General features: G+C 42.6%; 2 protein-coding genes across 2 annotated transcripts; both read right to left on the bottom strand.

Moving 5' to 3' along the window:
• Positions 1 to 5,444: 5,444 nt before the first annotated feature.
• On the bottom strand, positions 5,445 to 11,384 carry LOC139578677 (ATP-dependent RNA helicase DHX58-like). The gene is made up of 12 exons (XM_071406609.1): positions 11,267 to 11,384; positions 10,885 to 11,097; positions 10,469 to 10,673; positions 9,928 to 10,118; positions 9,668 to 9,781; positions 9,444 to 9,576; positions 9,100 to 9,285; positions 8,714 to 8,964; positions 8,289 to 8,600; positions 7,684 to 7,874; positions 7,465 to 7,555; positions 5,445 to 6,425 (listed from the first exon to the last, which is right to left on the bottom strand). Exons 2-12 carry the CDS (start codon positions 11,059 to 11,061, stop codon positions 6,240 to 6,242), a joined length of 2,037 nt encoding a protein of 678 aa, XP_071262710.1. The 5' UTR covers positions 11,062 to 11,097; positions 11,267 to 11,384; the 3' UTR covers positions 5,445 to 6,239.
• Positions 11,385 to 11,921: 537 nt separating this feature from the next.
• Positions 11,922 to 21,233, bottom strand: LOC139578662 (histone acetyltransferase KAT2A). Its single transcript, XM_071406584.1, has 18 exons — positions 20,794 to 21,233; positions 20,343 to 20,469; positions 18,603 to 18,748; positions 18,394 to 18,483; positions 18,110 to 18,291; positions 17,671 to 17,862; positions 17,410 to 17,516; positions 17,143 to 17,253; positions 16,808 to 16,944; positions 16,436 to 16,644; positions 16,195 to 16,321; positions 15,913 to 16,023; positions 15,683 to 15,826; positions 15,417 to 15,531; positions 15,281 to 15,317; positions 15,086 to 15,149; positions 14,522 to 14,606; positions 11,922 to 14,288 (listed from the first exon to the last, which is right to left on the bottom strand). The coding sequence occupies exons 1-18, from the start codon at positions 21,016 to 21,018 to the stop codon at positions 14,095 to 14,097; spliced, it is 2,403 nt and encodes an 800-aa protein (XP_071262685.1). The 5' UTR covers positions 21,019 to 21,233; the 3' UTR covers positions 11,922 to 14,094.
• Positions 21,234 to 21,329: the final 96 nt, after the last annotated feature.

Here is a 21,329-nt window from a genome sequence, read left to right as displayed (position 1 = left end):
CTCCCCACACTAAACTAAATATCTCTCCCAATACTAAACTAAATATCTCTCCCCACACTAAACTAAATATCTCTCCCCACACTAAACTAAATATCTCTCCCCATACTAAACTAAATATCTCTCCCCACACTAAACTAAATATCTCTCCCCATACTAAACTAAATATCTCTCCCCATACTAAACTAAATATCTCTCCCCACACTAAACTAAATATCTCTCCCCACACTAAACTAAATATCTCTCCCCACACTAAACTAAATATCTCTCCCCACACTAAACTAAATATCTCTCCCCATACTAAACTAAATATATCTCCCCACACTAAACTAAATATCTCTCCCCATACTAAACAAAATATCTCTCCCCATACTAAACTAAATATATCTCCCCACACTAAACTAAATATCTCTCCCCATACTAAACAAAATATCTCTCCCCACACTAAACTAAATATCTCTCCCCACACTAAACTAAATATCTCTCCCCACACTAAACTAAATATATCTCCCCACACTAAACTAAATATCTCTCCCCATACTAAACAAAATATCTCTCCCCACACTAAACTAAATATCTCTCCCCACACTAAACTAAATATCTCTCCCCACACTAAACTAAATATATCTCCCCACACTAAACTAAATATCTCTCCCAATACTAAACTAAATATCTCTCCCCACACTAAACTAAATATCTCTCCCAATTCTAAACTAAATATCTCTCCCCATACTAAACTAAATATATCTCCCCACACTAAACTAAATATCTCTCCCCATACTAAACTAAATATCTCTCCCCACACTAAACTAAATATCTCTCCCAATACTAAACTAAATATCTCTCCCCACACTAAACTAAATATCTCTCCCAATTCTAAACTAAATATCTCTCCCCATACTAAACTAAATATATCTCCCCACACTAAACTAAATATCTCTCCCCATACTAAACTAAATATCTCTCCCCATACTAAACTAAATATCTCTCCCCACACTAAACTAAATATCTCTCCCCACACTAAACTAAATATCTCTCCCAATACTAAAGTAAATATCTCTCCCCACACTAAACTAAATATCTCTCCCAATACTAAACTAAATATATCTCCCCATACTAAACTAAATATCTCTCCCAATTCTAAACTAAATATCTCTCCCCATACTAAACTAAATATACCTCCCCACACTAAACTAAATATCTCTCCCAATACTAAACTAAATATCTCTCCCCACACTAAAATAAATATCTCTCCCAATACTAAACTAAATATCTCTCCCCACACTAAACTAAATATCTCTCCCAATACTAAACTAAATATCTCTCCCCACACTAAACTAAATATCTCTCCCAATACTAAACTAAATATCTCTCCCCACACTAAACTAAATATCTCTCCCCACACTAAACTAAATATCTCTCCCCACACTAAACTAAATATCTCTCCCCACACTAAACTAAATATCTCTCCCCATACTAAACTAAATATCTCTCCCCACACTAAACTAAATATCTCTCCCCATACTAAACTAAATATCTCTCCCAATACTAAACTAAATATCTCTCCCCACACTAAACTAAATATCTCTCCCCATACTAAACTAAATATCTCTCCCCATACTAAACTAAATATCTCTCCCCATACTAAACTAAATATCTCTCCCCACACTAAACTAAATATCTCTCCCCATACTAAACTAAATATCTCTCCCCATACTAAACTAAATATCTCTCCCCATACTAAACTAAATATATCTCCCCATACTAAACTAAATATCTCTCCCAATTCTAAACTAAATATCTCTCCCCATACTAAACTAAATATACCTCCCCACACTAAACTAAATATCTCTCCCAATACTAAACTAAATATCTCTCCCCACACTAAACTAAATATCTCTCCCAATACTAAACTAAATATCTCTCCCCACACTAAACTAAATACCTCTCCCAATACTAAACTAAATATCTCTCCCCACACTAAACTAAATATCTCTCCCAATACTAAACTAAATATCTCTCCCCACACTAAACTAAATATCTCTCCCCACACTAAACTAAATATCTCTCCCCACACTAAACTAAATATATCTCCCCATACTAAACTAAATATCTCTCCCAATTCTAAACTAAATATCTCTCCCCATACTAAACTAAATATCTCTCCCCATACTAAACTAAATATCTCTCCCCACACTAAACTAAATATCTCTCCCCACACTAAACTAAATATCTCTCCCCACACTAAACTAAATATCTCTCCCCATACTAAACTAAATATCTCTCCCCATACCAAACTAAATATCTCTCCCCACACTAAACTAAATATCTCTCCCCATACTAAACTAAATATCTCTCCCCACACTAAACTAAATATCTCTCCCCACACTAAACTAAATATCTCTCCCCACACTAAACTAAATATCTCTCCCCACACTAAACTAAATATCTCTCCCCACACTAAACTAAATATCTCTCCCCACACTAAACTAAATATCTCTCCCCACACTAAACTAAATATCTCTCCCCACACTAAACTAAATATCTCTCCCCACACTAAACTAAATATCTCTCCCCATACTAAACTAAATATCTCTCCCCACACTAAACTAAATATCTCTCCCCATACTAAACTAAATATCTCTCCCCACACTAAACTAAATATATCTCCCCACACTAAACTAAATATCTCTCCCCACACTAAACTAAATATCTCTCCCCACACTAAACTAAATATCTCTCCCCACACTAAACTAAATATCTCTCCCCACACTAAACTAAATATCTCTCCCCACACTAAACTAAATATATCTCCCCATACTAAACTAAATATCTCTCCCCACACTAAACTAAATATCTCTCCCCACACTAAACTAAATATCTCTCCCCACACTAAACTAAATATCTCTCCCCACACTAAACTAAATATATCTCCCCACACTAAACTAAATATCTCTCCCCACACTAAACTAAATATCTCTCCCAATACTAAACTAAATATCTCTCCCAATACTAAACTAAATATCTCTCCCCATACTAAACTAAATATCTCTCCCACACTAAACTAAATATCTCTCCCCACACTAAACTAAATATCTCTCCCCATACTAAACTAAATATCTCTCCCCACACTAAACTAAATATCTCTCCCCATACTAAACTAAATATCTCTCCCCATACTAAACTAAATATCTCTCCCCACACTAAACTAAATATCTCTCCCCATACTAAACTAAATATCTCTCCCCATACTAAACTAAATATCTCTCCCCACACTAAACTAAATATCTCTCCCCACACTAAACTAAATATATCTCCCCACACTAAACTAAATATCTCTCCCAATACTAAACAAAATATCTCTCCCCATACTAAACTAAATATCTCTCCCCACACTAAACTAAATATCTCTCCCCACACTAAACTAAATATCTCTCCCCACACTAAACTAAATATCTCTCCCCACACTAAACTAAATATCTCTCCCCACACTAAACTAAATATCTCTCCCCATACTAAACTAAATATATCTCCCCACACTAAACTAAATATCTCTCCCCATACTAAACAAAATATCTCTCCCCATACTAAACTAAATATATCTCCCCACACTAAACTAAATATCTCTCCCCATACTAAACAAAATATCTCTCCCCACACTAAACTAAATATCTCTCCCCACACTAAACTAAATATCTCTCCCCACACTAAACTAAATATATCTCCCCACACTAAACTAAATATCTCTCCCCATACTAAACAAAATATCTCTCCCCACACTAAACTAAATATCTCTCCCCACACTAAACTAAATATCTCTCCCCACACTAAACTAAATATATCTCCCCACACTAAACTAAATATCTCTCCCCACACTAAACTAAATATCTCTCCCCACACTAAACTAAATATATCTCCCCACACTAAACTAAATATCTCTCCCCACACTAAACTAAATATCTCTCCCCATACTAAACAAAATATCTCTCCCCACACTAAACTAAATATCTCTCCCCATACTAAACTAAATATCTCTCCCCACACTAAACTAAATATCTCTCCCCACACTAAACTAAATATCTCTCCCCACACTAAACTAAATATATCTCCCCACACTAAACTAAATATCTCTCCCCACACTAAACTAAATATCTCTCCCCATACTAAACTAAATATCTCTCCCCACACTAAACTAAATATCTCTCCCCACACTAAACTAAATATCTCTCCCCACACTAAACTAAATATCTCTCCCCACACTAAACTAAATATATCTCCCCACACTAAACTAAATATATCTCCCCACACTAAACTAAATATCTCTCCCCATACTAAACTAAATATCTCTCCCCACACTAAACTAAATATCTCTCCCCACACTAAACTAAATATCTCTCCCCATACTAAACTAAATATCTCTCCCCACACTAAACTAAATATCTCTCCCCATACTAAACTAAATATATCTCCCCACACTAAACTAAATATCTCTCCCCACACTAAACTAAATATCTCTCCCCACACTAAACTAAATATCTCTCCCCATACTAAACTAAATATCTCTCCCCATACTAAACTAAATATCTCTCCCAATACTAAACTAAATATCTCTCCCCATACTAAACTAAATATCTCTCCCCATACTAAACTAAATATCTCTCCCCACACTAAACTAAATATCTCTCCCCACACTAAACTAAATATCTCTCCCCACACTAAACTAAATATCTCTCCCCATACTAAACTAAATATCTCTCCCCATACTAAACTAAATATCTCTCCCCACACTAAACTAAATATCTCTCCCCATACTAAACTAAATATCTCTCCCCATACTAAACTAAATATCTCTCCCCACACTAAACTAAATATCTCTCCCCACACTAAACTAAATATCTCTCCCCATACTAAACTAAATATCTCTCCCCATACTAAACTAAATATCTCTCCCCATACTAAACTAAATATCTCTCCCCACACTAAACTAAATATCTCTCCCCACACTAAACTAAATATCTCTCCCCACACTAAACTAAATATCTCTCCCCATACTAAACTAAATATCTCTCCCCATACTAAACTAAATATCTCTCCCCACACTAAACTAAATATCTCTCCCCATACTAAACTAAATATCTCTCCCCATACTAAACTAAATATATCTCCCCATATTAAACTAAATATCTCTCCCCACACTAAACTAAATATCTCTCCCCACACTAAACTAAATATCTCTCCCCATACTAAACTAAATATCTCTCCCCACACTAAACTAAATATATCTCCCCATACTAAACTAAAGGGCACGGATTAGGGAAGGAGGGAATCTAAAACCATGAGCTCCCTCTACTGCAGGTATGGAAGTAGACATTGGAAGGCAAAGATCGCCATCTTGTGGAAGAGTTTATGAAGACAGGAATGAAGGTGAAATCTATATACTTCTATTATCTAGTAGTTATATATTATTCTTTTATTTTTCATTTATAACATTCAATATAGACATGTTCAGACAAATAATGCCAAATTATTTATCAAGAATAAAAATAATAATTACAGTAGATCATTTCATTCGTTTTTGGCAAGGAAATGTACACCCTTGTGAACACACATTAAAATAGTACACCTGTGGAATATATTGAAATATCAATTTGAAAATGTTTCATACATGATCAAGTAGCATCAAGTATCAAAGAGTATCAGGCAAAAGGTATATGTTTCAGGTTCAATCTAAAACAAAGACAGTGCAGATTCATGACAAGATATGGACCATGCTGATATTACTTTGCTAAAAATAGAAAAACAGATCATTTGAGTTCCTGTTAGAACAGGGGTGCTAAGTTCATATGTTTCTGCTTGGCTGCGATGGAGCAGAAGAAACCCAGGAAAGAGAGGGAGAGAGGACCTTGGGCATAAACAAAGCTGACGCGCTAATTCTAACCCTGACCATTGTGTAACATGCTTTAGCACGCTGCAGCGTCACACTGCCTATAGCAGTGTGGAGGCCTGGCCAGACCTGATTTAACAGGGCCAACCATACCCAAGGCACTGCATCTCTCCCCCTGTCATAGGACTATGACACACTTCAGGATCATGCATAAGTAACACAAAAGCAGTCGAGACTAAGCAACAGAGACAGACAGACAGAGAAAGGAAGAGAAGATTAGTGTAAAGGTGAAAACAGTACGAGGTGGAAACACCATGAAAACCCCAGTTTACAGTCCTTCTTCCAGTGTAATAGCGTATCAATCGAACATTTTAGGGAATTTGTTATGACAGTATGTGGTGAAGTTAAACTCCTCCACTTCAAACTCAACGTTCTTCCACTTCTTGGCTAATTTTCTTCCCTCCGGAGTCTCCATGGCAAAGTTCTCGATGGCCAGAATGGGCAGCAGGGCAATCTTCTTATATACCATTTCCATTCCCCATTGCTGTTCAGACATAAATATATAAACAAATATACTGTTGTAGATTTCCATATTTAAGCATATTAAAAGACAATCGAATAATCATAGTACCATAAGATAAACGGAATGGCTGCTGATCCAACTTTTCCTGGACCTTTCTTCCCAGGGGCTAAAGGTTCCGAAGTTTCTGCGCATGTGCAGGATTCTGTACTTACGTACAGTCTCTGTTCTAATCGTATAGAACAGGCTAGTCTGGCAAATGGTGCTCGTTTAATAAAGGGATATCAAAGCTGAATCAATGTCTGCAAGATCACATTATGATAGTATTGTTCATAACAGAACTGAATATACACTGAGTGTACAAAACATTAGGAACACATTCATAATATTGAGTTGCAGCCCCTTTTGCCCTCAGAACAGCCTCAATTCGTCGGGGCATGGACTCTACAAGGTGTCGAAAGGGTTCCACAGGGATGCTGGCCCATGTTGACTCCAATGCTTCCCACAGTTATGTGAAGTTGGCTGGATGTCCTTTGGGTGGTGGACCATTCTTGATACACACAGGAAACTGTTGAGCGTGAAAAGCCCAGCAGCGTTGCAGTTCTTTACACACGCAAACCGGTGCGCCTGGCACCTAGTACCATACCCCCTTCAAAGGCACTTCAAATCTTTGGTCTTGCCCATTCACCTCTGAATGGCACACACTCAAGGCTTAAAAATCATGCTTTAACCTGTCTCCTCCCTTTCATCTACACTGATTGAAGTGGATTTAATGAGTGACATCAATAAGGAATTGTAACTTCCACCTGAATTCACCTGGTCAGTCGATGTGACGGAAAGAGCAGGTGTTCATAATGTTTTGTACACTTAGTGTAATAGCATAGCATAACGTTACTGTAAGACAAAAAACACCACCTCAGGTTTTAGGATGATTGTGCAAATGGCTGCATTTTTCTCTCATGTGGCCACAACTCATCAGTGAGCGCCACTAGGCAAAATATATGGCTACGGATCCGCAGCCTCGGCCTAAAATAAAAAGCTAGAGATTAAAGGTCAACCTCACCTTGCCACAGGCAGCACAGCTAATCACACGGCCAGGCTCCCAGTCCTCGAAAGTCTTTAGCGCGGGCTGCCCACCGGTTTTATAGTACCTCCTGAAAACAAACACACATGCAAAGGTTACCTCCTCACACACACTGATGCAAAACCACTTCAAATATGTGCTCTTTTTGCCTTACAATGTGGACTAATAAGTCTAAGACATTAGAGAAGCACAACTTACTCAAAGCCAGGGTTGATGTTGACATGGTGTGCGTTTTCAATGACTTTAATGTCATTACCGAAGGCCACGGGCACAAAACAGCCTCGACACGAGAGCTGCACCGTAGCAGCATTGAAACGACTCCTCTTCTTGATCTTCAACTGCTCTGCCAACTGTCTGGTCAACAATGCTTCTGTCTGGAGATCAGTGATCTAATAGGGGAGGCAGAGAAAGAAGAAATCAAGTGAAAACAAGATTTGATAATGAGGAACACACATCCTCAGCCTTCTATAGGAATTTAACGACTGCATAGGACTATGTTTTGGATGACTGGCTGCGAATGCTTATTGAATTGTTTTATTTCTGCCTTTTCTATTCCAGACATTCTGAAATTCACTAAAGCATCCCATGTATGTAACTTTAGTCTTTCACTTTTCAATGATCCTTCGCAACTCAAAAGTTTATAGTAACAAAAAACATTTGGGTGCCGGGTTCAAAAGGCATATCCTGGAAAAAAGGGAAGTGAGTGAGTGTAGGTCTGTCCTTTTTTCCAAAGTGATTAGAGACATGCAGGGGTAGAACATAAAGAGAGATACCAGCCTCACCACCATGAGGAATCACCGTACCTTCATTTGGAACTCCCTGCGCTCCATCCTCTGCACTTCGTCGATGGCCCTGCCAGTCAAGTCCTCCAGACATTCATTGAGGAGTTCCCGACGCACCTCCCGCCCCCCCGCCTGGGCCACCACAGAGTAAACGCTGTCACTCGCCCGAGCCCGGCCACTGGCCTGCTGTTGTGCGATCTCATTGGTCAGCAGCCCATAGCGCACCACCAGGTTGCATTCTGGGATGTCCAGGCCCTCCTCGGCTACGCTGGTGGAGATCAGAAGGTTGAGGGAGCCCTGGCGGAAGTTGTGAATTGTGTCCTTCTGCTCATTCTACAAGCGCACCCACAGAAACACACAAACAGAGGTCAGTTGTTGGTATGACACAGGTCTCGGCACTTTCCAACCCGCCTTTCTATACCTCCACAAGTTTAATGTCAAGTTACCTGGGTCATGTAATTGATGCCATTGCCAGCACCAGTCAGAATGGCTGCTCTGATACCAGCACGCTGCAGTGCTGGGTTGTTGGACACCCAGTCATACAAGCAGTGGGTGCTTTTACGGGTCTTGGAGAACAGGATCCCTCTGGAGTGCTCACCCTGGTCAAACTGCTCCAGCAGGGTCTTCTGAAGCTTCCCCATTTTAGGGTTTTCAAACCGGGCATCGCCTGACAGTTTCCTCAGCTCCACCTCGTTTTCTATTGAGGAACAGAACACTGACTATCAACGTTCAGAAGTTGAACTTCCTATACCCTTAATATTCCAGAGAATCACACGCATACAGTTTGTGAGAAAGTCAGAGAGATTGTTCCAAGAGAATTGCAGGTTCTCACCCTGGTAGAGTCCAAGCAGGAAGAAGTCGGTTCCATCCATGGCGGTGGAGCTCTTGGTACTATAGTAGGACTCAAGGACCCTAAAGGCATCCACCATGCGCACAGTGTCGTTGATGAGCAGGGCGTCGTTGTACTGACGCAGGTGGAGAGCACACTGGGCCAGCAGTCTGTTCCTGTCTGTCACACCTACACCAGGAAACACACATCCAAAATAGGTTTTAATGCAGTATTCAAAACTCTGGTATTGACTGAGGAAGGTTCCTTGTGTGATTTGGTGCATGAAAATAGTTCCTATGCTTAGGTTCTATGATGTGGCATTAATTCATATTAAGAGGATGATTTACCCTTCTTCTCCAGAATCACCACGTCTGCCTCGTACTCCTGCGTGCCAAACTCCCTGACAGGAAAGTCAGGCCCTAAGGCCATGAAGTCATGGATTAGCTGCATCATGAACTTCAGGTGATCCCCAAATGGGTCCTGAGACAAAACAACAGGAGTTTGTTGAATTCAAACCAATACAGCTCTCAAGTTCAAAGGCTCTATGTTTACAGAACATAATTGAACTCACCTGAGGTCTTCTGTCAACGATGTCAAACCTTTTCCTGGGTCTGGGGACCTTTTTCTTCAGCTCAGGGGCGTACACTTTAGACGACACAATCACTGAGTCCAGGTTGGCACAAATCTGAAGGCCATAAATAATGAAATGAGCTAAATGTAAAGGGTGAATGTAAAGGGTTCGATGAGGGACATTGTTTGATTTTTTACTCAGGATGAAAGTTGGGGCTGAATAAATAGCATGTAAAGACCACCGGAGAGAGAGAAACTGACCTGCAGCACATGCTCCACAGCTCCTTTGATGTTCTTGGCTCCCCCTGTCCCAGGAGAGGCAGTGAGGCCCAGGATCTGCGGCAGCCGCCTCTCCCCCTTCAGCTTCTGGGCCACGTAGCGCCCCATGATCTTATTGTAGACACCCTCCTTATGAGTGTGGTGGCACTCATCAATGATCAGCAGAGTGAACTCTATGGTTGGGAGAAAGGAACCCAATGGTATTGTGAACTCAATGGAATCCAATGGTTTTACTGTATACTCGTTCAACATATGGTTTAGACCTAAGATATGGACCAGTCTTTTAAGTGTGTTAGCTTAGGTTCCAGGGCTTTACTGTGTCAGGTGTAGATACTCTTTATCATGACGGGTCTGTCAATTGTGATTGATACCAAGGGCTACTTGTGCACAGTGGAACAAAGCCTGGGAGCCATCTTACAACAGCCTAACGTCTAAATAAATCAGTAACAAGTAGTGTGTACTACACACACCTCACAGCAATACCATGATTCAATATGTGGAAGGCAGCAGAGTAGCCACTCACGTGAGAGCTCGACATGTTTTCCCTCCTCCTGGTTGGTCAGGGCATTCTCCAGTATCTGTGCTGTACAGATGACCAGGTCAGAGTTCTTGACCTCGCAGCCAAAGAAGTCCTTCTGGTCACAGTCCCCACTGATAGACACCAGGCTATAGTCCCGACCCAGGTAGGGGTTGAACTCTTTGTTGTAGTGTTGGTCAACCAAATGAACCTGGAAAACATCATGTCAACAACAGTTAGCCATGGTTTCCCCGTGAATAGTGGAACCTTTATTTTCTGATTTTGTATAGAATTAACAACACACCTATAATAAAAGGTCAGACTACCTAGATACAATTACACAGATGGGTCAGTTACCTGGCCAGTTACTCTGAAACATCTGCTAAATAGGCCCAAAGCTCTAGTAACCCCTCCCTACCTACCTTGTTGACCAGCACAACCACCTTAGCTCCAGGGTTATTCTCCAGATGTTTTTTGGCCACATACACAGCAGCCCGTGTCTTTCCTCCTCCGGTGGGCAGCCAGATGATGACGTTCTCCCCCCGGAGAGCCCTCTGAACCACCTCCTCCTGGTACTCATACAGCTTAAGGTCTGCCATCCTACTGGTCTATTGGTCCACACACAACTCCTTATCCTTAGAAATAAAAACATTCATTAGACTAAAGGCAGTGCACCACAAGGCTATTTTAAAACTGAAATGCAATACACACTACAAATGTCCCTACAGTACTACAACTTACTACTACCACCATTTGTGGCAGTCAGCTATAGATGAAGTCAAGCCATATTCAAACTCAGCTCACCAAGTGTTTCTGAAGCAGCTCTATGTTTTGGATCAGCAGCAGACAATGTCCATGGTCCGTTGTGACCAGGTTCTGAGTACAGAGGGGTTTTCACTGATAATGCTCCACCCCGCTGACACCCAAAGAGAAAAATGAAACCAAAAGCACTTCCTTCTCTTGTGAAGAAGGGGTCCTATTCAAGGGAGTTCTTGAGGGCCAACAAAGTATGTCTAAGTAAAATAAGTGACACAAGGATGTGAATTATAGGAAGATTAGAAGAGTTGTAGGGATATTAATACACATAAGGAGCCATATCAGTTACGAAATCTACCAAACTGCAGATGTGTTAATCTAGTGGTATTGTACTGAGAGGGACTGGTATGTCTGTAATTATCTGCAGTCCAGGAGAAAGCTGTTGCAGATTTCTCTTAGCCTGACAAAGCACCCAGAGCCCTCAATGGGCCCCATTCTTACCAGTTGTGACATCAGGAAAACAAAACTGCAAGACACCATGAGAAACACAAGTACAGCATGTCTGAATGGCATTTAAACAGCCCGAATAAACCTTATGGTCACACCTACTAAACAACACTGCATGGTTACTGGAACATAACACAAAACAACTGTGTATACTGTAACTAGTTGCCATCTTATAAGACAATAATAAGCACAGAAATATTTGACTATAAAAACTTTATTTTCACGAACAGTATTACAGTAAAGAGCTCTTCAAACCATATAACTAAAAGAAACTGTAGCAGTCCTAATATTTTAACATTTCACTCACACAGTATTTTCAGAATCTTTATGCAGCATACATAGGTAGATTGAGAGATACATAACTGACAACCCTGAATAACGAAACATTGACATCACTTTAGTTGCTCAAAGCTAGTCATGATTCAAGTACAAACACACACAACAGTTCAGTGGAATACTCAACCACCCAGCACAGACCAGTCATTTCCCCCAAAACGTTTGACAAAATAGCAGAGAACCAAAGGCATCTCAAGAGGCAGACAATCAGACACCGACCATGACCAAGAAGTAGGTTTGTGTGAATAGCCGTGGCCATCTCAGTAAAAACAGAACAGAAATTGATGCAGATTATAGTTCTCCATCATGCGATACTGCTTGTGAGTATGGAGTGAACACCAAACCAGACACTTGTTTTGTGTGTGTTTGTCTGCCATTATCATAATAACACAATGCATATCCACCATAGAAGAGACAACCCCAGCAGGGAGGGTAAGTGCTGTGCAACACCTACATACTGTATTGACAGGGCTCTATGGCCTTTCAGCGAAATACTGACAAACCGAACGGTCATGTTTACCACTGTGGTTGGATCCTGTGCTTCCATCAGAAACAGGTTATTTCTAGGACGAACAGAAACCTAAACAAAAGGATGGCCAGTAACCCTCAGAGTAGCCTCCCTAGGCAGACGGGTTGGCTCCCACATTAACAACGCTCCTGCTGTTGCCCTTGGTCTGGGATTCCAGAGAATACCCTCAGATCAGACAACACCATTAAAACACCAATGACACACTACTACGCCATCTCTGATGTTTCCCCAAGAAAAACAACCATGTTTGAGATCAGTGACATGGCCATACTGGCCCAGAAGTGAATGGGAAAAGAACAGTATTGACAACTACACTAACATTAGGCCTAAGTATCTTCAAATGTAGCGGTAGGTTTTCATTATACTGTTCAGGTGAAATAATAAATAAATATAAAGTTCAACATACAGTAGTTGTGGGGACATTATTCGAGGGCAACCATAAAGATGAAACGTATAGGAGAGTTGCACGTTTTTCTACTGACCAATCACATGATGCCAAATCCAACATAATACAATGTCAGACAGGGATATCTATGGTCACGCTTCAGGCTGACTACATTTCAGTTGTTGCATTGTATCAACCAATGGTTAGCGTGTCCTGTTACATGATGTGGTTAAATTATTGCTAAATACCTATCCGGGCCTTGTGAGGTGTGGCAGGCGTCTGCGATGTAGTCAGCCTGGAACGTGGACATGATCTGTGACTGCAACCTAACTTTGACAATGCGAGTCTGAACAGGTCTCGTCTTCTAACTCAAGGGCACATTGTATTTCTACCCTCCAAGTCTACTGGCCTCTTTTCAAGTGTATGTCAGTACAGGAAGGCAACAACGGCGTAGGTCCCCAAGTCCAGCCTACTCACGTCTCCACGTCAGTACCAAAAATACAACTCCCATCTGGAGGGAGCTGTGAGTGTGAATGTCGAAGCGGGCATTATTTTATCCGATTGAGAAACAATTCCGTGAAAATGCCATCCTATAATTTGAACGTTACCTATGTGGAGAGTTTGACATGATCTGCTGTGGGACCAGTCGTTTTGGTACAGGAATACGTTACAGCTCCTTCTATGAGTCACTTGGAGCAAGAATGAAACCAGAATGAGACAGCAACACACAGAGAGATTCTATACTACAGAGGGTAGTGAGACAGGGATAGAGGGAGACAAAACAGAGAGTGAGAGAGGGAGGGAGGGATTGATGGAGTCATTTCGACACATTAACAAACTTAACTCGCCCATAGAGCCGTTCCAATTACCTCCAAATGTTGTTACACCCCACAGTTCTCTTCACCCACCAGTAATATAAATATAACATGCATAAACACGCACTGCCATTAATAAAGGCTACCTAAAAGAAAAGACGAGGGAAAAAGGGTTGGAATATGGCTAGCAATGACCCCCTGACTATGTCATCACAAGACAGTGTGTGTGAGTGAGTGTCCACGAGCGCTCCTTCCTGCTGTTCCGCAGTGGGGCCGCTGTGCATGGTGACCTGTGACCCGAGCTTCACTTCTCGATCAAGCCCCCTTCCTTCAGCTTAAAGTAGAAGAACTTCTCCAGTGTGTTGGCACACTTGCAGTACTCGCTGTCCGGGGGGTTGTATTCACGGCAGTTGGTAATGACGCGCTGCAGGTCTGCTATGAACAGCTTCTTGGTCACATAGTATCTGTTCTTCAGCCTCTCCGTCATGGTCTTCAGATCTACAGGAAGGAGGGAGAGAGGAGAGGGGGACACGTAGGTTATAGTTGAAATATTCCTTCAGCGGGTTTACTGACATATCCAGACGGACTTGCAATTAAAAGCGCATTGAGTTGGTGAAATATGGAATGCTTTTTTTCTATTTTAATATCAAAATGAGTTCAAATAGGTAGATAATTATCATGGCTGGGACATATAAACAAGCCAGGGAATAATGAGCAGATGATATACTCACCAATGGGGAAGCGTATGATCTCGTAGTAGTCTGGAGCCTCAGTCTTTTTCACAGGCTCCATGAAGGGCCAGGCATCAGGGTGAGTCTGGGAGAGGAACACAACCACACAGTTGTTATGACTTTCAGTCTGAATCCCAAATGGTCCCCTATTCCCTACTGAGTGTACTACTTTCGATCAGGGATGCAATTTTTTTTTGACCCCCTTTAACTCCCCAATTTCGTGGTATCCAATTGGTAGTATCAGTCTTGTTCTATCGCTGCAACTCCCGTACGGACGAAGGTCGACCCCGCAAGCCGCATTGCTTTTTGACACACTGCTCACTTAACCCGGAAGCCCTCACTTAACCCGGAAGCCAATTGTGCACCGCCTCATGGGTCTCCCGGTTCGTAGGATCTGTAGTGACACAGCTAGCACTGCGATGCAGTGCCTTAGACCGCTGCGCCACTCGGGAGGCCTTTGATCAGGGATTATATAGGGAATAGGTTGCCATTTGGGACACAGCCGCTGTCTGACCACTTCTAAGGTTGAACACTGGGTTGTATCGGTGCGTGTCAGTGTTTTACCTTGACCTGGGCCAGGAGATTCTTCAGCATGTTGTACAACACGTCAGGGTCTTTCAACTCTTTCCTACAAGACAGGATAGGTAATAGTATATCAATTCAATGACAGGTGAGTGTGATTGTAAAGGCTGCCAGTTGTTTTATGACAATACTGCACATCATTTTTTTATTTCCTGATAGACCAAACATTCAGCTTACACTTTCTCCTTTGCACTGGGCTTCCAGCCTGTCTCTCCTAGGGAGAGAGAATAATTAAAACATGACAACATGACATGACATCATATTAATAGTCTATACCCTGAACAAGGTATTAAAAGGACCCACACCCACTTACTGATGCCAGGGATGCTCTCCACAGGGATCTGCCGTACCCCCTCTTTGAAGCAGGTGAGTCCTGGGTATACCTTCCTGATCTGGCTCTGCTTCCTCTCAATCAGCATCTTAATGATCTGACCAGTCATGGAAACACAGGGACATGGACATTAACACTGTCCTTTCATCAACAGATGGAGAAAGATCCAGAGATGCATAACCGTCCACTGACATTCACCTCAACCTGTGCCCCCCACAATGGGAGGACTTCCTACAGAGTCCTCTCACCTCTTTCTGCCTCTTGATGATATGAGAGAGCTCTGTGTAGGGGATTCTGGGATTTAGCTCACACTCCATGAGGGTAGCCCCCTCGTAGTCCTTGATGTAACCAAGGTAACGACTCTTAGTCACTTTGATGTCTTTGGAAAAACCCTGCAATGGCAAAAAGAGCCAGAGGAGAGCGGTCAAAGGAGAGGTGAGGAAGAGAGGGAGGTACATGCTATCATCCTATACCATACCTGCTTCTTGAAGTAGCCAATGGCGTACTCATCAGCGTAGGTGAGGAAGTACAGGATGCTGTGCTTGATGTGGTACTCCTTTAGGTGGTTCATCAGGTGAGTACCGTAGCCCTGAAACCACAATGGAAAACAATCAGGGGAAAATGTTGGGCTCTTAGTCCAACATACATTCAAACTCTGACAGATACCGTAAGTACAATAACAAGCCAGTAAGTCCAACTGCCCCAGTTAATTGATTTCAGTATTGTTGCTGTTGTATGTGAAGGAGAGGTGCGTCCCTACCTTGACTTGCTCGTTGGATGTGACGGCACAGAAGACGATCTCAGTGAAGCCCTGGGTGGGGAACATCCTGAAACAGATCCCTCCGATGACACGGCCATCTTTGATTAGGGCCAGAGTCTTGTGCTTCCTGGACAGAGAACGGTCCAAGAGAGAGGAGAGAAAGGGTCACAAAAAGGTCATTTCAAGAGGCTTCACTGAAGACGGGGTACAGGTGAGAGAAACCGTTCAAATGTCTACGTACGGGTCAAACACTAGACGTGTGATGTACTCTTTGGGCATGCGAGGCAGCTGGTGGGAGAAGACGTTCTGCAAGCCCACCAGCCACATCAGAATCTTCTTGTTGGACTTCTGGGAAAGAGAGTTCCCTATGACATGGAACTCTATGATGCCCCGCCTCTCCTCTAACCTGGCTGTCTCATCACGAGCAGCATTGGCAGACAGCAGACTCGTCTAGCAGAGAGTAATTATCAACGCAGTCAATTATTATATTAATTCTAACAAACATCCAGTTTCCATACTTAGATGTTAAGACTAGATAAAACATATCCGCAGTCAACATAAATATCCATGTTGCACTGGCGAATGATGCGTCTCAGTCTTGGGAAGCACGTACCTCTGGGCCCAACATGGCAGCCGGGTCAGTGACGGTCATCATGACCTCGTTGACCAACTCCATCGGGATGTCTCCCATCACTCTGATCCTTTTAGCGTCCTCCAGGGTCAGAACTTCTGGAAGCTTCCTCTTCTCTCCTGAGGAGAGACAGTACAACACATGACTATAAGCACCATTCATTTAGATGCTGTTTTTGTGTCGGAGGCTATCCCACAGAGGCATGGGAAATAAAAGCTCCCACACGAAAAGATAAGACATAATAACAAACGTCAGCTATTACTTCACACCCAGTACAAAGCAAAAGTTAGCTTGGCGGGGTTGCCAGAGTTACTGACCTGTTACAGGCTCGGCCACGCCAGAGTCCAGCGCCAGACTGCCTAGCGAAGAGCCACTGTTCATGCCCTTAGAGAAGGAGGGCGAGCCCGACACTGCAGCAGGGCTGATCACTGTCAGGATCAGAAACACAGGACAATGCCCGAAACCAGACAGAATTATTGAAAATGGAGAGCGGGAAATCATACATTACATGTTGTACAACCTATAAGTGCCTTTATGGATCTTATGAGAACCACTTATTTAGTTGTAACTTAGGTGCCCCTCACCTAACTGGTGACCCAGTTGGCCCCCCTCGGAGGCAGGCATGGTGAAGTCAGCCTCCCAGATGGGAGAGTTTTCCCCATAGATCTCCTCCTCTAGCATAGACAGAAACCTGGGACACAAACCCTTTGTCACAAGCCACAGATACACAGCGTCCATCTCACTCACTCCAGAATCTTGGTTTGATTGTAACTCGAGGCAGAAACACAATAAGTATAAACTTTGATTCCGAGCGGATTACTACGGATTGGTTGCACACCACGTACTTGGGAAAGTGTGTGAGGATGAGTGTGCGTTTCTCTGGTAGGAGCTTGTCCTTCTCCACTCGGAACTTCTCCAGGAGCTGGCGGCGCGTCACGGTGAAGATTGACTTCAGCAGACTGCGGCCAAACACCTGGGTGGTCTCATAGCGCGGCAGGCTGTCGTTACTCTGGGGGACATGGCAGTAGCATAGCCACCTGGGAAACAAGACACAGATTAGATTACAGTAGTTGTGAGTCACTATTGATGGGAACAAAAGGAGCAGGCTGCATTGAGACCTCCACATTAACAGAAAATAAACAAGATGCAATACAACAATAACAAAAAAGCGAGATGCAATACGCTGCTTTAAAAAAAAATAACATTTTCCACAACACATGGCACGCACGCACGCACGCACGCACGCACGCACGCACGCACGCACACACACACACACACACACACCTGGTGTAGTCCACTTTGTAGGCTGTGCCATCATCCTTCTGGGACCGCTGGCGGAACTGTGTGGGAGTCTCCAGCTTCCAGTAGTTGAGGCACAGGAGGAACATCTTGGAGAGCTCAAACATCGTCTGCCTCTCTCTGGGTGCCAGGTGGCTGAATTTGTACTGCACGAAGTTCAACACTCCCTGAGGAGCAAAATAAAACAAACGTGTACAAAAAGTATTTTACTGTTGGGGAAGAAGGAAAGAACAGCTTGAGAAACAGGTAGGAAAGGAGACTGTTACTACCTGCTCAATGTTGGGCTTCTGAAAGGGGGGACTCCCCAATGATCCCTCCACTATCGGCTGACTCATCTGCAAGATGCATTTTCTCAGCAACTGGGGGGATAGAGACGAACAGAGAGAGAGGGTCAATATGTGCTAAGCCAGAAAAGTAGAGGTTATGGCCATCTACACTTGTCTGTCTGGTTGGAATGGAGGGGGAAGTGATGTCATACCTTGAAGAGGTAGAAGTAGACCTGCTTGGTGTCCGTGTCCTCCTCCTTGTGCACAGACATAAAGAGGTTTTCCACATCCACCACCATGCCCAGCAGCCTGTTGATCTCCTCCTCGGACACGTTCTCCAGGTGGGACACATGGGCCGCTGCACAGGAGGGGTTCAATAGCAGATCAGCTTCTTAAAGCGTCAATCAGCAGTTGAAACAATGACAAAGGACCCCCCCTCCCCCCGCCACTGTTTTGGTAAAAAGTTGAGGAATGGGGCTGGAGAAATGTAACTACTCTCAAATTCATAGACAGAGCTACGGATGCAAGGACTGACCATCCATGATATTAAAATGATAGTTTTACACATGTTTTTAGGCTATAGTGTTTCTTTACATTTACATTGTTTCAACTCATACAAGTACTTGGGAGTATGGCTAGACAGTACACTGTCCTTCTCTCAGCACATATCAAAGCTGCAGGATGAAGTTCTAGACTTGATTTCCTCTATCGTAATCGCTCCTCTTTCACCCCAGCTGCCAAACTAACCCTTCGGTGTACCATCCTAACCAAGCAAAATTACGGAGATGTAATTCATAGATCGGCAGGTAAGGGTGCTCTCGAGAGGCTAGATGTTCTTTACCATTCGGCCATCGGATTTGCCACCAATGCTCCTTATAGGACACATCACTGCACTCTATACTCCTCTGTAAACTGGTCATCTCTGTATACCTGTCACAAGACCCACTGTTTGATGCGTATTTATAAAACCCTCTTAGGCCTCACTCCCCCCTATCTGACATATCTACTGCAGCCGTCATCCTTCACGTACAACACCCGTTCTGCCAGTCACATTCTGTTAAAGGTCCCCAAAACGCACACACATCCCTGGGTCGCTCGTCTTTTCAGTTCACTGCAGCTAGCGACTGGAACGAGCTGCAACAAACACTCAAAACTGGACAGTTTTATCTCAATCTCTTCATTCAAAGACTCAATCATGTACACTCTTCCTGACAGTTGTGGCTGCTTTGCGTGATGTATTGTTGTCTCTACCTTCTTGCCCTTTGTGCTGTTGTCTGTGCCCAATAATGTTAGTAACCTGTTTTGTGCTGCTACCATGTTGTGCTGCTGCCATGTTGTTGTCATGTTGTGTTGTTACCATGCTGTGTTGTCATGTGTTGCTGCCATGCTATGTTGTTGTTTTAGTTCTCGCATTATATAGTGTTGTGTTGTAATGTGTGTTTTGTCCTATATTTTTATTTAATTTATTTTTATTTTTAATCCTGTCCCTGCAGGCCTTTTGCCTTTTGGTAGGCCATCATTGTAAATAAGAATTTATTCTTAACTGACTGGCCTAGTTAAATAAAGGTTAAATAAATAAACATAAAATACAAACAAGCTTATATTTTGGGTTCTGATGGAGTACGACAGTTGAACTAAGCTCATTAAGCATTTATAAGTTATATTCTTCAAGAACCAATAGGTACATATCATTAATTTATAAGTACACAAATGGATGTAGCAACTGCTGATTGCCCCTTTAAAGGGGGTATAGCTAAGTATGTTAACTTTACTACTCACTCAATAAAGAGATGAGACTGAAACCTACATTGTGGAATTGATATTATCATAATTGCTATTATGAAATAGCATACACATTCTATATATATGATGTGTATTGATGACATTAGGTTCAGTGTGATCATGAAGCGTATCTATCCTTCAAACTAGTGTTGAGTCATAAGGCAGCCTACCCAGGGCATGCCCGCAGCTGCGGCAGGACTCGCTAAGGCTGGCCGCTTGTTGCTGTAAATCCATACTTCGGGTGGCAGTCGGCGGTTGTGGGTTCTTCCAGCCATTGCACTTGCATGTGTCACTAGCCTAAAGATAAGAGGAAAGTAAATCAGAAGCCCCACACTTGCATCATAAAGAAGACTCATGCTAGTTGGCTGCCTAGCTAGCAAAGTTGGTTAACCTTGCTGTTGCTAACTATATTCTTGACAGTAACGTTAGCTACGCCATATACATTTATGAAGGCTATTATTGCATGTTAGAAACCAAATGCAAATGACAATGGTGTTTTGTTTCTGTTTGTTGAGACTGTTATACAGGTAGGGGAAATGGCTAGTTAGCTAGTCATTGTTTTGGTGAAGTTGGCTATGCTAGCTAGCCTAGCCATATAGCTAACGTTAGCTAGCTAGCTACCTTGCAAGCGGAGAAGACGCCGAGTTTCTCGAGCTTTTTCGCCCGTGGAAAAGATCTGACTTGGGCTTTTTTCTGACTCGCCCGCTGTTGTTGGCTAAGACCTGGTCTGACTGGGTCACTGTTCCCCGATCCAGATCCCACCGCAGCAGCGTTAGACCCAGCAGTCCCACCAGACTGAGCTTGATGTAGCCGGGGTTGCAAGGCCTGTGCCGCTGGGTCCGACATATCAAAACGCACGCTTCACTGTTGCTTGTTCCACTCAAATGGTACGTATACACATCATTGGATCCACACCACCCCTGTTTGGGTCGCTCACCTCTCCCCTCGCCCTGGATTTAAAGAAAGGCAGTATGGGTACTGTAGTCGGTGGCCCCTGCAGTCTGCCTAAAGTATTGAAAGTAGCCGGAGTATTCAAAGTTTGCAATAAAAACATACAAATCCATTACCATAAAAAAAATACGGCATTACACTGTTGAATTAGCTACACTATTTATTGAGTATAAATCCAACTTTAACGATCCAGTAGAGGTCAGTAG

Source organism: Salvelinus alpinus, chromosome 1, assembly GCF_045679555.1.
Source record: "Salvelinus alpinus chromosome 1, SLU_Salpinus.1, whole genome shotgun sequence".
NCBI classification, from domain to species: Eukaryota; Metazoa; Chordata; class Actinopteri; order Salmoniformes; family Salmonidae; genus Salvelinus; species Salvelinus alpinus.
The sequence above is the reverse complement of the archived record's forward strand: the minus strand, read 5'-3'. Positions and strand labels throughout refer to the sequence as shown.